Source organism: Lytechinus pictus, chromosome 2 (assembly GCF_037042905.1).
Source record: "Lytechinus pictus isolate F3 Inbred chromosome 2, Lp3.0, whole genome shotgun sequence".
Lineage (NCBI taxonomy): Eukaryota > Metazoa > Echinodermata > Echinoidea > Temnopleuroida > Toxopneustidae > Lytechinus > Lytechinus pictus.
This window is the reverse complement of record NC_087246.1, coordinates 48,185,382-48,202,551: the sequence shown is the minus strand read 5'-3', so window position 1 is coordinate 48,202,551 and position 17,170 is coordinate 48,185,382. Positions and strand designations below refer to the sequence as shown.

Genomic DNA, 17,170 nt, shown 5'->3' with positions numbered 1-17,170 from the left:
GAGTTTGTGCTAGGCGAGCCTCCTGAATGAGCCACCGTGATAAAATAGAAAATTGGCAATAGCCACTGATTAATAGAAATGGATCATTAAAATCACTGATATTCAGATAAAAAAATGAAATAGATACATATAAAAAACTTATTTTGTACTTCTCATAAATATTTAATTTGAAATCATCGAATTAAATACAAATTTGAATAATGTGTTGTTCGATTATCATTGTTTATGCTGAATCGTATTATTGCCAATTTTGTCAAGTCGTCGATCGTCGATGGTATCTGCTTTGGAGCAGAAACTGCTGTAAAGAAATATTGCGGGAAATCAACAAAATGTTTAAGGCGAAGAGTATTTCTGCAGAACACAAGGATTTGATACATGATGTTGCATTTGACTTTTATGGTCAACGAATGGCCACATGTTCCAGTGATCAGAGTGTACAGGTAAAGTCTCTTAACAAAATGCTAATTTAAAATTTAGGATCGGTCCCACATATTGGAATCCGCGTGAGAAGATAATCATTGTCATTGTTGAGCAGCGGAGCTGAGCCTGAGTTGAGCCACTTGCCCACTTGTTGACTGTAACCACCCACCCACTGGTGCATTTTGCATTCTCAGTTGTACGTAAAGTTACGTACACAACGCACTCACATTGATGGTGGTCAAGTTTGATTTATTTTAGACTTATCCTAAGCCTAACGTCCGTCCATGCGCAGTGAGTCGCCATCGGCAGTCTTCAAAGTTCAACCTTCAATTTTGCAACAACAAAAAAAAATTCTTACCCAAATCTTTGTATGAGATGAAAGTATCCACAAATCCTCTCAAATATATGATAAACTTTTCTCCTGAAATTGCTACAGTTTTTAGTAAGAACATCATGAATTACACACTTCCGGAACGGCGACACAATGACGGGTATAGTTTGAGTCGCCGATTCGAAAAATCCAATACATTTACTACACAGATATATCGCGCATGCGCACACACACGCACCGATCGTACACAAAAGTGCATTGACTCAGCTGCGTTGTTGAAACCTCTCCGTGGGTTGAGATATATGTTGAGATGCCACCCCCTCTTATTTTGATAACAATTGTCACCCCCACCTTCAAAATGAAATGATCGTGAGCATTTTTTTATAATCTATATTTTGATACCAAATATTGGTAACTTGAGCGGGCAGTTTTGGAAACATCGATTGCTTAGTGTGGGCGTCTCAAATCGTCGCCTGAGAAAAATGGCAGCTTAAATTCCACCGTACGGATCCAAATTTGCAAGTCTGACTTTGACTGCGCTAAACTCCTTTGTCTTTTGCTGGATCTTTTAACCAAACGTTGCAGCATTTCAGGGAATTACTGAGGATTAATATCAGATGCCACAAGACACTTTTCAACATTGCAAAAGATTTCTAGAACCATTGTAGTCAGGCAGTGACAGGTGAGTGGCGCAACAGTAAAAAAATTGCACATGGCGACTCACTGCGCATGGACGTTAAAAGGCTAAAGCCAAGCCAAGGCCAGGCCAGGCCCAGGGGTAAAAATAAAACAAAAAAACCTAGACCCCTATGAATTTGATTGACACGGAATAGACTATAGAGTAAAAAAAAAAGTGCTCAAGTATCGGACACTTGACCATAATTGGACCAAAACAAAAATACAAACATTGAATCAAATAAAAATCATATTTCCCGAGTACAAATTTTGAATATTAGATCTAATTTAAAAAAAAACTGAAAAAATATGGTGAATGGAAGTTATTTACTGACTCATGACTACCAGAAGCTTGTTATTTTTGCCAAATATCGGACGCAGTTTCCAAATAGTGGGCACGTAAAGTTGTGTGCTGCGATCAATTTCGGCAATTTAAATCGCGCTTGATTGTTGATAAAATACCGTAACTTATTTCAGCTGCGCAAATGCAGATTTCAATTATTAGTATGAAAAATTTTGATATAGAAATCAGTAAATAACAATTATTTACTTACCAAACAGGCCTCTTTTGGCTCTAAAGACTTAACATCGGACATCTTCACGTCTTCGCTCAGCTGCGTGTGACTTCGTTCTGAAAATGAGCTCGCGCGCATCAACAGCACGCATTTCCAATTCAAGCGGCCGGTATGTCCGATGTTCTGGAGAGTGCCTCTGCCTCATAAGTCATTTGGAAGGGTGTCAAATTTCCCCCTGTGGGGAAACCCTGGGGCGGCCATTGCAGATTTTTTTTGCAATAGATCGAACATGTGTCATCTCGGCGGCGATATACAGTGCGTACCACAAAAAATGTAACCAAGATTTATCGATGATTTATCATAACTTAATCAAAAATGCAATAGACAAATGACCTACCATTGTAAAGCTTAGAATCTCCTCTTTCATCTGAATTTACTTGTCATTCACGCATGAGTGAGCAAAAACAATTTGAAGAGGGGATACCAAAAGGTCATTTGGCAGGCTGTATCTGGGTTTCAAAAAGAAAACCACATTTTTTAAAAGTTCAATATCTGCTCTTTAATTTGATACCTCAATTACAGAAAATGGTCACGAAATAACAAAGTTCTGGTTATTTGAAATAAGGCTTGAATTTCAATAATTTCATTAAATGAAGAGGTTTTACAGGCTAGCGTCCAAACTCACTGGACACTCCGTTTTGTTGACGATCAGCCATGCATTAAGCCTTTTGTTAACCATGCGATAGCTTCTGTGGGAAACCGGTGAAAACACGTTTATTTAATGAAATTATGGAAATACAAGCATTGTTTCGAGTAGACCAAAAGCTTCAGTCTCTGTATTTTGGTTGTTCCGCTGAACTGCGTTGGCTCCACTCACCCATACATAGACTGAAGAGTTGTTGGCCCGTACGTACAGCCAACGTATTAGCAGTAATGTTAGATCTAACATTCGGCGGAAACCGATTTTCGGATCATTTTTTTGTACATAAAATGTCACATTATAAAAAAGAAAGTACATTCAAACTTAAGAAAAAATATATAAAATTCAGAAATATCGTACCTCAGACCGCAGTTACCGCTAATTCCTTTCAAATGATGATCGAAACATAGTCATCTTCAATCCTTTTGTTGGTCAACGTAAGTTGCCATCTTGGATGACGTCATCATCCTTACAGACGTATGTACCAGTCACTATATATCGCCATTTGTGCCGCTGCTTTGCGCTTGTAGATGTGCGTGCGTTCGGAACTTATCGCTCGCATTGATTGGCCAGGATATCGAAAATTTAATCGGAAAGCCTTGATAAAAGCACAACTCGGGTTTTCTTTCCCATACAAGTCGTTACTTTCATGGAAATCAACTTCTCAAAATCTCAGACTTATATATATAATTTAGGAATTTTTATGTTCCAGCTATCCACAAATGAATTACCAGCCATTGTCACCTTATTATTTGTTAAATGAAATGTAATTCATTCATACGCAACTCGACAAAGTACATTTTATCATTTACCACTGACTCGAACAACCTTTGCTCAGAAAACAATTACTTTCTCAGGACCGAAGTACTGGAACGGACTATCCAAAGACATTTCAGACTCCAATTCATTGTTTATATTCAAACGTAAACTTAAACATATTTTTTTGAATGATTATGCAGTTCAGGCAGCAGTAGATATCTAAACCTTTCAGCAGCTCCATTTTACCGTCATACCTCCCTTTAAAACATTACTTTCCTTCCAGGGCGTGCCACAGATGTGATTAAACCAATTGGTTCATAAACTTTTGCTTTTCTTTTACCTTGTTATTTTTAATAGCTATATAGCCTTATATCTTATCACCTCCTTCCATTGGGGCCTATAACTCACAAGCTCTGCTTTCAACTTAGGCCCCTCCATTTTTCACTGATTTAAATTATTATTGCGTATAATTTCTGTCTCAATAACGATTTATTTCAACTCAAGATAATTATGTTATACTCATGTCAAGCATGTAAATGTCTGTATATGAATAATGGAAATAAACTAAACTGAAACTAAACTGAAACTGAAACAACACACGGTTGCCATTTTTTCCTCTCCGGCAGAAAATAAAAAAAATAAGGAATAAATTATTTTCTTAGAACTTATAAAGTACCAAAAGAAAGATGAGAGTCTAACAAAAATAGTGGGCCTTCGTTTAAGATAATATAATGTAATTTAGAATTCAATAAAGTAAAAATCTGGACAAAACCCGTCCTCCGAATTGCTGGCCAGATTACACATGCAGGCTCGCACTAACACACTACCGTCGGTGAATGGGGATTATAGTAAAATGTCAGAAATTGTTAAATAAATCCCCAGAAACGACGGTTATTCCTGTCTATGTTTCGAGGGAATATAACTTTTTTACTTGACCATTTTTGTGATTAAGGTATCAAATAAAAGAGCAGATATTGAACTTTTTAGGCATGTGATTTTCTATTTGAAATTCAGATACCCCCGCCAAATGAGTTTTTGGTATCCTTTCTTCAAATTGTTTTTGCTCACTCATGCGTGAATAAGGAATAATCTAAGTAATATCAGATGAAAGAGGAGATTCTAAGCTTTACATTGGTAGGTCATTTGTCTATTGTATTTTTGATTAAGTTATGATAAATTATCGCTTAATCTCGGTTTTGTTTTTTCTGGGACGCACTGTATATATGGCGACAGTCACTTCCCCCTTTGAGATTTTTTTTTGTTTATTGATCTTTTGGAGTCCAAATTGACGCCTGTTGACGCCATGGTTAAGTACGCTATTTTATTCATGAGTCCACTGTTTGAAGAGTGGACTCATTAATTAAAAACAGTGGACTAATGAATAAAATAGTGTGGTTAACCACAGCAACAGGCGTCAACTTGGCGCACTGTGACAAAAGCGCGCATCAGCATCGGACATTTTTGTCTCGCAATAGCAGAGCGAGACTATAGGCTCCGCTTTTCCAACTGCAGCGATGGCGGCATTGTCAACATCAAATCTTAAATTAAGGTCAAGTTTTTGAAATGACATTATAACTTAATACATCATAAGTATTACTGAACATCCTACCCGAGTTTCAGGTCACATGACCGAGTTCAAAGGTCATATAGGGTCAATGAACTTTGGGCATGTTGGGGGTATTTGTTGAATTTCCATCATAACTTTTAATTTTATGGAGCTAGTTCATAAAACTTGGACATAAGAGTAATTAACTATCACTATCATTTCAGGTCTCATGGCCAAGGTCAAAGGTCATTTAGACAAGGCTCCACATTAACTTTTTTTGGTGGTGGCCCGAATGGGCCACCAAAACCTTCATATAATAATTGTTGGTGGCCCGATTTAAAAGTTTGGTGGCCCGAAAAATATAAAGATAAACATTAAAAATAAATAAAACAAACTTCTAAATGTTAATTCTGCAGCCACGACCACAAAGTTACATGTACTTTCACTTTGTGTATCTTGTTACTCTTGTATGTACACCTTGTTTACTGTTATATTTTGCAAATTGATTAGTGGTAAAATATAATTCATTTTATTAATGTAAATATGAAAGGATTGAAACAGAATAAATCACTTGTATTGTTCCCAGGTCGTGTGGACTTTTTTCTTTGATCTACGCATACATGTAATATACACATACTCATAATGGTAAAGTAAATCAATTATGCATAACAAACTCAGATACAAAACAAATTTCCCTTTGTTCCTCATTGAATCCCGAAACCTAGAGTATGCAGACCCCAAATCCAGTTTATTTTTGTTTTCTCTGCCTTGCAGCATATTATAGCAATAGAAAATCATAGAAAAAATATGCTGCAAAATTAGAACAATGCATAAAAGTGGGAGACATACAAAAATAATTTTCAAAAAATATAATACAAAAAGAAAACAAAAATAGTGAAAGAAGTGAAATAAAAGAAAAAAAAGAAGAAAAGGAACAAAAGAACATGAAAGAAAAATGAATATAATGAAATGGAAACAAAAATTGGGAAAAGGGGTAGAGAAAGGGGAAAAATTAAGAAGCCATTACAAATAATATCTAACAGCTGTGGCAAAAGTCTATTCTTACTGGAATACAATTAAAAGCCAAGCCCGGGGGGCCACTTCCATTCACGAGTGGATACCATGCGCGACCATGAGGTCTCAAAAAGCACCCTAAACACGTATTTTCCATATTCTGAAAATGCACCCCTTAACAAGTATTGGCGTGTGAAACCCTACCCTTAACAAGTATTGGAAACAAAACGATACTATTGGCAAGTATTCCCTGAATTGAGCCCCTAAACAAGTACAGCGATATTTCAATGTTATGTCACGGACGTCGGCCGTCGTTTTTTTTTACCTACATCATTGGGTTTAGTACAGCCCAACTCGCGCAAATCATACTCTAAACACGTAGTGTTGACTTCTGGAGCAAAAATACATCCTTTATAAAACATTTTACTCTTGATTTTTTTATACCCTCGCAAATTTTACCCTAAACACGTAACTTTCCTAGCGAAATAGATACCCTTTTTTCATTATTTCAGTGTTTTTGACACCCTTATTACGTTACTTACGTAACGTGCCCTATCTTGAAAAAGACATCCTTTTTTTTTTGGTCGCGCATGGTATCCACTCGTCAATGTAAGTGGCCCCCCCCCCCCCCTCCCGGGAAGCCAAGCAAATAATTTTCACTTGCCTTTTGGCAATGTGCATTTCTATTTTTAAATCCTTCAGTTTGTATCACGCTGGTATATGCTGTGGCCTGGTACGGGTACGTCGACTTAAATCGAAACTGTTTTCATCAATGTACGAACGTGATACTGAACAAGCGGTGTCACCACTTCCGGTGAACTAGGACTACGTTGCAGTCGCAGACAATCGAAAGCTTGGTATAAATAGTGTGTGTGCATAGGAGATACACACAGCAGAAGGGAGTCAACACAGCTAACAGACTTTTTGAATTTGGGAAAACTGGGCATAAGCTGAATGCGTCTTACAGACGTTCTCAAAATCAGGCTAATAAATTGCTACTTGTGTCTAAATTAGAGTTTTTCACCCTATATTGTGGTCTGTTTCAGGGTTTTTGAGGACAAATACAGGCACTCATACACATGTTTCATGATTCATCTTAGTTTGAGAATTTTTCAAATCAGCTGCTCACAAAGTGAAATGATCCCTTTAAAAAAAAAAAATTCAATTCAACAAATCAAACATTATTGAATGTTACTAGACTTTGCAGCCCTATTACCAGTGAGGTCAAAACATAACAGTATTGACCTCATAGGTGAAAATAATGTGGTGCATTAGGAGAAAGTCGGCACCTGCCATAACACACAAATGCACACGATGACAAGACTTGTTGACGGCGTGAATTGTTTAATGATTTTATTATTTCTTTATGTACTTTTTTAGTGTAATTAGTTATTATTGCAGTTTAGATATTACAAATTATATCCAAGGCAAAAATGTTGAATATATCTGTGGATTTTGTACAATGGTGCTTGAAAGTCTGACTACTCTAGCAGCTTTTTTGAGGCTTTAGTGCCACCTAGAGTGCACTCACTACATGTATTTTTTTTATTATACGCCCGTCTCGACGGGACGTATTATGGTATCACACTCCGTGTCCGTCTGTCCGTTAACTTTTCCTTGTAACGCGATAACTTCAGTTTAACTTAACCTAGACTCATATAATTTGGTGTGTATGATACTAGCATGGATCTCAGGAAGCCTATTGATTTTGAGGTCATAAGGTCTAAGGTCAAGGTCACACTGACATGTTTTCATCTTACCCTTCTGAAGTCCTTGGAAACACGATAACTTTAGTTTAACTTAACCTAGGCTCATATAATTTGGTGTGTATGATGCTAGCATACATGTAGATCTTAGAAAGGTCAGAAGGTAAAAGGTGAAGTCGCCACCTTCCACTTTTCTTGCTTGACCAATAACTTTATTTTCCACGTTACAGATGGGCGTATTATGTGCTCGCCTTGACGACACTCTTGTTGTATTTTATTATATGAACTTTAGATATTTCCTCATGATAATATACAAAGTTTGATTCTTCCCTGAAGATGTGGATTTGGCATTGTTGTAACCTATTTTGATTCAATGAAGAGTTTCCTTATTTTCAAATCTGCAAAAATTAAAGTAATTTGTAATCCTGACAATAAAATACAAAATAATTAGTGGGTGTGTAACATCATTGACTCTCATGTGTATCAATACTTTGTGTGTATTTAACTGTTTTGTGAAAAATAAGTGAAAGTTTAGAATGTCATAACTTTTTAATTTTACAACTGATATTGATGAAGTTTTCAGCATTATGCTTGTTTGATTTTCCTTTTTTTGTAATTTGAATTCACTATTTGTTGCAGGTGGACTTGTCCTTTAATTTCATAATTAGAAACCATATTTCTATTATTTTTTTAAATATTTTGAATACAGGTATGGGATCTAGGAGAAGATGGAGAATGGCACTGCACAGCTAGTTGGAAGGTAAGAAAATAAATAAGAAGGTGAAAGAAGAGAAGAAGATGGAAAACAAATAAGGAAGAGAAAGGGAAAAGAATAATAATAAAAAGAAAAGGAACAGGGAGAGTGAGATGAGGAGGGAGGGTTTGGAAGAGGGGGGTGGGAGGAGAAGGGGGGGGGGGAGGAGGAGGAGGGGGGGGAGAGAAGAAAAAGAGGGAGTGAAATGTTGAGACCTGCTCACAGTTAGAAAATTGATTAAATGATTTTATATTTTCAGACACACAGTGGGTCTGTTTGGAGAGTAACATGGGCGCATCCAGAGTTTGGACAGGTCTTAGCATCATGCTCTTTTGATAGAACTGCAGTTGTATGGGAGGAGATGGGTATGTACAATCAAACATTTTTCTTATTATTTACTGATGTATTGTTTATTTTGATACACTGTATGTATGCAGAGGTAAAATGATCATTCAATTATTTATTCATTTCACAAACAATTTATTTGGTTTATCTGCTATTCTATTTTATATTCCTGAAATATAAACAGTTGCACTTTGGAAAATATCAATGACTCAGTTCCTAGTTTGGTATATACTGCTAAAAAAAAAAAAATTTGAATTTATACTTCTACATTCCTATATTATTGTGATTTAGAAATGATGTTCCACTGATTTATCATGGTTTTAATGTGTAAATTACAATATCAAGGTCTAAAAGTGGTATTATTATGATAATGATAATAAAGCAAGTTAGTTTATTTTACTTTAATATGTATTTTTTGATATTGACATTGACTTCTCATACATGTCTTGGTCACATGTTCTTTTATTCATGTATCAATATTGAATGGATTATTAGCAGTCTGTTTTTTAATTGATTTCTGTGGGGTCTATCAATGATCCATTTATTTTCAATTTTTCAGTGTAAATTTTCCACTCTTGATTTTTTTTAATGGTAGTTTGATTGAAAAGTCTTTGTTAAATCTTCATTTCATAAAATGCAGTTGGAGATTCAAAGCCAAATGAGAGAGGGAAACATCACTGGGTATGTACTATTTTGTTCTATACATGTATGTAGGAATTAACAATCTGTATATTGATCAAGATAATTATCTTTCGCGTGAAATTTATCTGTTTTGGTAAGCTTTCATCCGCAGTGCTGCAAACTTCATCTTGCCTACATTAAGTTTTATAATGGGATCATACCTTGAAGAAAGATATTGATATCTAAATCTCCAGGGAGGGGTGGGTGATCCCTATTAACCCTTTTTTGCCCTGATGTTGCAATCTTGCACATTCATACCATTAAATTCAACAATCCCCTATTTTTTCCCCTACCTTCTAATTAGATAAGCTAATAAAAGGCAATAGTTCTTGGATAACATCTATTCAATATTAAAAGTATCAAATGTGCAATATGGAAATCTTGAAGTAAAGAAAATATCATGGAAACAATTGTCATTATTATCCCCTCAAAATCAATTCAGCGTGCAAAGAGTTAATTGGCTCAAGTGTTGATAGCTTCCATTGCATGTAGTAGACTTCAATGTTTCCAGCAAAATTTTGTAGCACTTCAGCAGCAACTGCATCATCACGGAGGAAGGGTCTGAGGAAGCTGTCAGCATCATGGCTGAAAGCTTACAAAAAACAGGTAGATTTACCTGGTCGTAATCAAAGATCTTTTTACTTCTACCATCACACCGACCATAGCCGTGTAACATAAAGCTTAGCGATTGATAACGGGGCTTCATGTTATGTGCCCCTGATAAAACTCTTCAGTGCTGTATGGATGGATGTATGATTTCACTCTGTTTAAATTAGAATAAAGTTCATTCCAAGTTTCTAGTGTACCATTTCGGATGTAATATGCAAAGTACTTCAACAAGTATTTTTAGAAAGATAGTGAGAAATAAGAAAAGAAAGTGTGAATTACAGGTAGGACTTTTAAAGGTCATTGTATTTTAAAAATGAGAGATAACACTGTCTCCTCTAAAGCTCTGAAGATACTTGAAAATTGATTGCTATAAACTGAAGGAGGCGCTTTAAATTGAAATTAAGTAGCAGCAGGATTTTATCCTACTTTGTAGGATTTATCTCAATATCTTTTTTCTTCTGAATTTTGACTACGTGTGCTGTATTATACATGTGTAAAACACTGTGTTTTGATTGCATGTACGCATACTTTTTAGAAGAATACAGTCTGTTGTTTTCATCAGCAGACCATCTAACTGAATTTTTAATGGGGCGTTGCAAGAATCTTGCGATCAATCGCAAGTTTATTTTCGTTCCCGAAATCAAGCATATGCCGTGCAATTAATTGCAAATTTGCGATTGATTGCTAATCTGCTCCATGAAACAAGGAGTGTAATCTGATTTGCTATTAAAAGTTAAAAGTGATCAATCAACTGTAAAATTGCAACAGAATATTTGCAGTTGATTGCAAATATTTTCTTGCAACACCCCCATAGAGTCATTTTTCCCAATAGCCAAGGAATTTGAGTCAAAACAGACCATTTGATATCAATGGTAATAGCAAGGACACTTGGGCAAGAAGCTAATGTACAGGAAATGCATGTGTATGTAAACTTTAAAGTTATTGGCTATTTGTAATACTGGTGTGCAAAATTCCTTGCTGAAATCTTGCCGGGATTTTCAGAGGAAAAACTAGGATTTTGCATCCAATTAGGTTGACTTCTCTGCAGGAGTATGAATAAAAAGAAAAAAATCTGAACTCGTGTAATCTTAGATAATTTGAAATTGGACCGGATGAATGATAATCTTCATGAGCTGTAAATAAGTTTATGAAAGATGAGAAATTAGCAGTAAACCTAACTTTGATATTTCCCATCATACCCTTGCAGGCTCAGCGAGCAATGCTTGTAGACAGCAGAACGTCTGTCTCAGATGTCAAATTTGCACCTCATCATCTTGGCCTTCAATTAGTAAGTACTTATATAAAATAATTCAAATGTTATTAATTGATGAATCAAATCAATCAATCGATACAATATGTACCATATCATTTGATTTATATTGATAACAAGCTGATAACTGATATGCAACATTTATTTCATTTCCATTTGATTTTATTTTATTCCACATAAAAACACAACAATCACAAAATTACAAAATTGTTATATATTGCTTATTTTTATGATTGCTGTTTTTAACCACTGCATATTGTTATAATAACAGTAACAGCAATAATGATGAATAAGTTTTGTGTAGTACATGTCACACAAAGGAATCCAGTCCCTATGTGCATAGAAAAAAAGAGAAGAAAAAAAGGATCACAACTAACTTGAAACTTGTAGATTTTTTCTTTTGTCATGAACTGTTTAAAAAACACACAGACATTTGTTTTTTCAGAGATTCATTTAATAATCTTGGGAGCGTTTCATGAAAGGACTTGATAGACGTTTTATCCGCTAAAGTATGTTGTATCCAACATTTACCTAACAGTTGTGCTTTTCGGCCAATAGAAATCAAGCAAAATTGTCAGATCTTAAGAACGTTTAATGAAAAGACTTGTCAGACGTTTTATCCGACAAGTCCTGTTTCATCCAATGGTTACCATAGTAGCAGTGCTTCTCAGCCAATCAAAATCAAGGAAAGTTGTCAGATCTTACAACATGTCTTGATAAAAATGTTGATGAGAAACACTTTGTTGTAGTATGAGAAATTTCCACATATTTTGTTCTTCAAATTTGAATAATTTTTTTTTTTACAGGCAACGTGCTCAGCAGATGGGATTGTTAGGATATACGAAGCACCTGAAGTTACAAATTTAGCCACAATGAATTTACAGGTAACATAGAATCTGAAAGTTATGTCTTCAAGTCCACCCTAACAATATATTGATTTGAATAGAAAGAGAAAAGTTAAACCAGCATTTCACTGAAAGAATTGGAATTAAAATGAGAATTTTATGAGAGTTTAAACTTTTGCTTAGTTTTATATTAAAAAGCCAAGTCCATCATAGTAACATTGATTTGAATAGAAAGAGAAATTTATACAAGCATTGTATTGGAAATTGAGATTGGAATGAGAATGTTATGACATTTTAAACTTTTGCATTGTGTCATATGATAGTGATATCCAGAACATTGGCAAGTATGTCAGTGAGAGAACCCCATGATATCACTCACTGTTACTTTTGTACTTTATTCTGTGAAATCTCAATCATTAACTTTTTTTCTTCCAATATAAATTCCTTAATCAATGCTACACTCTGTTTTTTTGCTTTCATTCACTCTCACAGACAGAACTACAGACCAAACTTAGTTGTAGCTGTTTATCATGGAATCCTTCAAGGTAAGAAAAAAAGAAGAATTACTATCATTATTATTATTATTATAATGGCAAAGATGAAAGAAAAGTCGATGAATACAAAACAAGTTGATTTTGAATTTTAACAGAGTCAGAAGGTAACTGGGAAAAGAACTTCAGATCAACTCAAATATTTTCTTTTCCAATATGTGTGACTCTAATGGATCTAATGTAAAAATGAATGTTTCCAATTAGAACTGTTCTTTGTCAGGTTACTGTGGACTGTTACAATTTAATTACGGACTTTAATGCAAACTTTTTCTGTAATATATATGTAAGTCATATCTGTGTTGATTTTAAGGCTGACAGTCAAAAAGTGAGATTCGATTATTCTGTACTTTGATTTAACATAAAATTGGCATTTCAATTTCTTGGTATTGACGTTTTCATCGACATGGTTATTATATTTCTTATTATGAAAGATGAAATGATTTCACAAACATTTTTTTTCATCATCATATACTAATTATGTTTGCATTCGGATTGACAGATGAATAAATAAAATATTGAATGGGTTAGATGAATGAAAAAACATATGATTAAATAAATTTTTGAATGAAAGAAAAAAATGAATGAATGAATGGATGAGTGAATGGTCAAATAAATTAATGAATGAATGAATGGATGGATGGATGGATGGATGGATGGATGGATGGATGGATGGATGGATGGATGATTGAATAAATGTATGAATAAATGGATGGATGAATGAATGGTCAAAAAGATGGATGAATGCATGAATGAATATTGAATAAATAAACAAATTATAGTTAGAGTTTTTAAATAAATTAATGTATAATGAAGAAATTAAATAGATGAATAGAATATGAATGATAAAGACTAATTTTATTCCCAACATAATGATCTGCTGATAGTTTTTGCATTTGGATTGATAGATGAATAAATAAAAGATGAAATGGATTAGACGAATGAATAAACAAATGAATTAGTAAATAAATTAATGAAAGAATAAACAAATGAAGGAATGAGTGGATGAGTCGAGATTGATGAATGAATGAATGGATGGATGGATGGATTGATGGATGGATGGATGGATGGATGGTTGATGGATAGATGAATAAATGATTCACTAAATATATTAATGAATGAATGAATAAATGAACGAATGGTCAAAAAGATGGATGATGCATGAATGAATATTGAACAAATAAACAAGTTATAGTTAGATATTTTAAAATAAATTAATGTATAAGGAAAAAAGTATAATGAAGAAATGAATAAATAGATTAATAGAGTATGAATGATAAAGATGAATTTATGCTTAATATCTCCCTAGAGTGCATCCACCCATGATAGCTGTTGGTAGTGACAGCTCTGACCCCTCAGGAGGAGGTAAAGTTCAAATCTATGAATACAAGGAAAATGAAAGGTTAGTAATTGCCAGAACAACCTCGTATAAATAATTCCCACTATACTTTCTCAAAGGAAATTACGCCATGGCTGGGATTCGAAACCACGACCCTCTGTTTCAAAGTCCACTGGGCCATAACACTCCACTTGATATACTTGTATATTGTAGTGACATATTTTCTATGAACATGATTTGACATAAATGTTTGATTAAATTGATTGACTGTGATTGACAACAAAAGAGGGATAAACACAAGTAGTAAATAAAGTTTTTTGTGAGATGAAGTTTAGATTTTATTTATTGTAAATAAATAACCTCTTGGCAAGAATAAGTTTACTGATATATTCAAACTTTCATTTTGTTTACTTTTTTTTAAAAAGAAAATGGCAGAAGATTGACACACTGAATGTGATCACAGAAGCAGTCCATGATCTAGCCTTCTCTCCAAACCTAGGTAGATCATATCACATGTTAGCTGTAGCAACCAAAGATGTTCGCATCATGACTCTTAAACCAATGAGGTATGTGTTATTATCACTGGTGTTAGTCCTTGCGTCACACCTATTGTTCAGGGGAGATGATCTATTGGCCCCCCCCCCTTGAATAGCATGACGCCCGTGTTTATTATTGTATAGTTGTTGGTTGAAATTTTTATCCTTCTTCATTTCTAAATATGTAATGTTCTCTATTTATTCTGGGTGCCTGATTCATCTTGGCTCACTGCCCTGAAACCCCTTTAATGTGTTAAGAACATGACTGTGAATCAGAAAATGGGTGTCAGCCCCTAGGTTGCCTAAAAAAAAATCTTTAAAAAAATCTTGTAAAAAATCTTCTAGCAGTATAATTTGGCCCATCAAGTCCATGGACCAAATTATGTTCAAATGAATGTAGTCTTAGGCCTGTAGTCTGAACTCGGATTTAAATTAAACCATGGTTTAAAGTTGTGGTTTGACTATGGGGGGCACAAATCCCTAACAGTACACATCCTATTTATTAACTCATTTGACACACAAATTGTTCATAATTGTCTATTGAAGTATTCTGAAGTATTTTTCTTCATTATGAACGCAACAGGAAACAAAATAGTAAACATAAGAGATATACACTATAAACCAATTTTTTTTAATTTTTGGCTCCCAATAATTTTAGCACAGAGTTAGACCGTGGTCTGAGTTAAACCTGACTTCAGGATACGGGCTTTAGTGTCTTACAGTAGTATGTATAACTAAAATATTAAAGCTGATTGGCTAGATGGTCTACACTGCTGCCTCCTGTGCCCCATCAAGCCAGCGCAAGGACCAAAACAATAATGATAATAGCTGGATTTATATAGCTTTCTTTGCCTTATTACGGTGGCTTTAGCTCAAGCTACCATCACCTGCACTCAGTGCATGCAAGGAATTAATCCTGCCGGGTACCCATTCACCTCACCTGGGTCGAGTGCAGCCCAGTGTGGATAAATTTCTTGCTGAAGGAAAACATGCCATGGCTAGGATCCCAACCCACGACCCTCTGTTTGAAAGGCGAGAGTCAGTAACCACTAGACCACGACGCGCCCACATGAATATGATACAAGTGATAAGCGCAAGACATCAATAGCCTAGTAGTTCAGATGTCCAATGTTTCAAAGACAAATCAACAAGCATACTATGTACAAGGATTTACTTATTATTTCTGAGCAGCAGCAAACCTTTAGTTTTATTCGCTTTCCTTGTTTGACCAGCGTGGAATGATCACTCTTTGCTTTTATAGTGTTGAAAGAATGATTTGCTCATTTTATGACAAATGGAGCTATTGATAATTTCGAATTTTTGGCACATGATATTTATTCACTCTTCCTCAGACATTGTGGTTCTTTTGTTGGATATGATCAGGGATCAGTGTTAACACAAAGGTTAGCGATTGATCGTACGCTTGATTTTCACGATTGATTGTACATTGTAGTCAATGCAATCAATTGTAGAAAAATGTTCTAGGATCATTTCTAAGCTTTGTCTTACTGGCCCCGGAAGTCATTTTTGGTATCCACAATTTGAATTCTTGTTAAATTTTCAGGAGAGATCAGTTTGTGGGTTCAACAAGAATTGAGATCAGACAAGCAGCTCAACTGGTAGACTTCAAACAGAGTCAGGTAAGTATATTCTCTGACTTTTGACAACAAAGAGGGAGAAATAGTTTAAAACTTTATGATTTAAAGCCTTTATGGCATTTTAACTGTTGTATAATTCAAGTGACAATTTGATGATAATGTCACAATTGAGGAGCGGGGGGGGGGGGGGGGGGGCGGGGGGGGGGCGAGAGTAGACAATTTGAAGATTAACAAATTTTTTTTTAATGGATATGTACTTACGTAGAGGTGTTGTGGCTCATTGGATAAGTCTCCGGACTTTAAACCACAAGGTCAGGGGTTCAAATCCCATCACAGCGCTCGCATCCTTTGGCAAGGCGTTTATCTACATTTGCCACTCTGCACCCAGGTGTAGTAAATGGGTACCCGGTAGGAAGGAATTCCTTGAATGCTCGTGTGCCCGATCAGGGTAGCCGTGCTAAAACCGGGGTAACAGTATGCGCTTAGAAACATTTGTATAAAGCGCTATATAAATGTTGCATATTATTATTATTATTATTATCATTATGCTTAATGTCTTCTATTTAGGTATGGAGAGTAAGTTGGAATGTGACAGGTACTATCTTAGCTGCCTCCAGTGATGATGGATATGTCAGATTATTTAAAGGTATGTAAAAAATTCATTATCTTATTGATTGACTGGTTTGTAAAGTATCAGAGGGGCAAATAATATTTGTATGGGATATTCAGTTTATTCTTTTTAGTGAGCAACGTCGTCGTCATCAAAGCATAGGGACATTGTCCACAACATAAAAGTGGTTATTAGTGACAAGTTTGACTGCATGACAGTTAAAGAAATAATGATCCTCGTCCAATCAAATTCAAGGATGTCACTGTAGTGCTCAATTCAGTTAATGACTTGTTGATGATAACAACCCCTTTGAAACAGAACCATATAAAATTATGATAGCTGATAATAGCTGCTGAAATTGTGGCACTT

General features: G+C 35.0%; 1 protein-coding gene across 2 annotated transcripts in view; it reads left to right on the top strand.

Annotated features, from left to right (window-relative positions):
- The first annotated feature begins 246 nt into the window (after positions 1 to 246).
- Positions 247 to 17,170, top strand: part of LOC129278586 (nucleoporin SEH1-like) — a 28,126-nt gene continuing 11,202 nt past the window's right edge. For both annotated transcript variants that reach the window (XM_064094994.1, XM_064094995.1), the window contains exons 1-11: positions 247 to 440; positions 8,376 to 8,426; positions 8,680 to 8,785; positions 9,406 to 9,446; positions 11,263 to 11,343; positions 12,132 to 12,209; positions 12,663 to 12,715; positions 14,028 to 14,120; positions 14,483 to 14,623; positions 16,158 to 16,233; positions 16,759 to 16,837. In XM_064094994.1, coding sequence (XP_063951064.1) covers positions 330 to 440; positions 8,376 to 8,426; positions 8,680 to 8,785; positions 9,406 to 9,446; positions 11,263 to 11,343; positions 12,132 to 12,209; positions 12,663 to 12,715; positions 14,028 to 14,120; positions 14,483 to 14,623; positions 16,158 to 16,233; positions 16,759 to 16,837 — 910 coding nt within the window. In that variant the 5' untranslated portion in view covers positions 247 to 329. The remainder of the gene's footprint in view (positions 441 to 8,375; positions 8,427 to 8,679; positions 8,786 to 9,405; positions 9,447 to 11,262; positions 11,344 to 12,131; positions 12,210 to 12,662; positions 12,716 to 14,027; positions 14,121 to 14,482; positions 14,624 to 16,157; positions 16,234 to 16,758; positions 16,838 to 17,170) is intronic.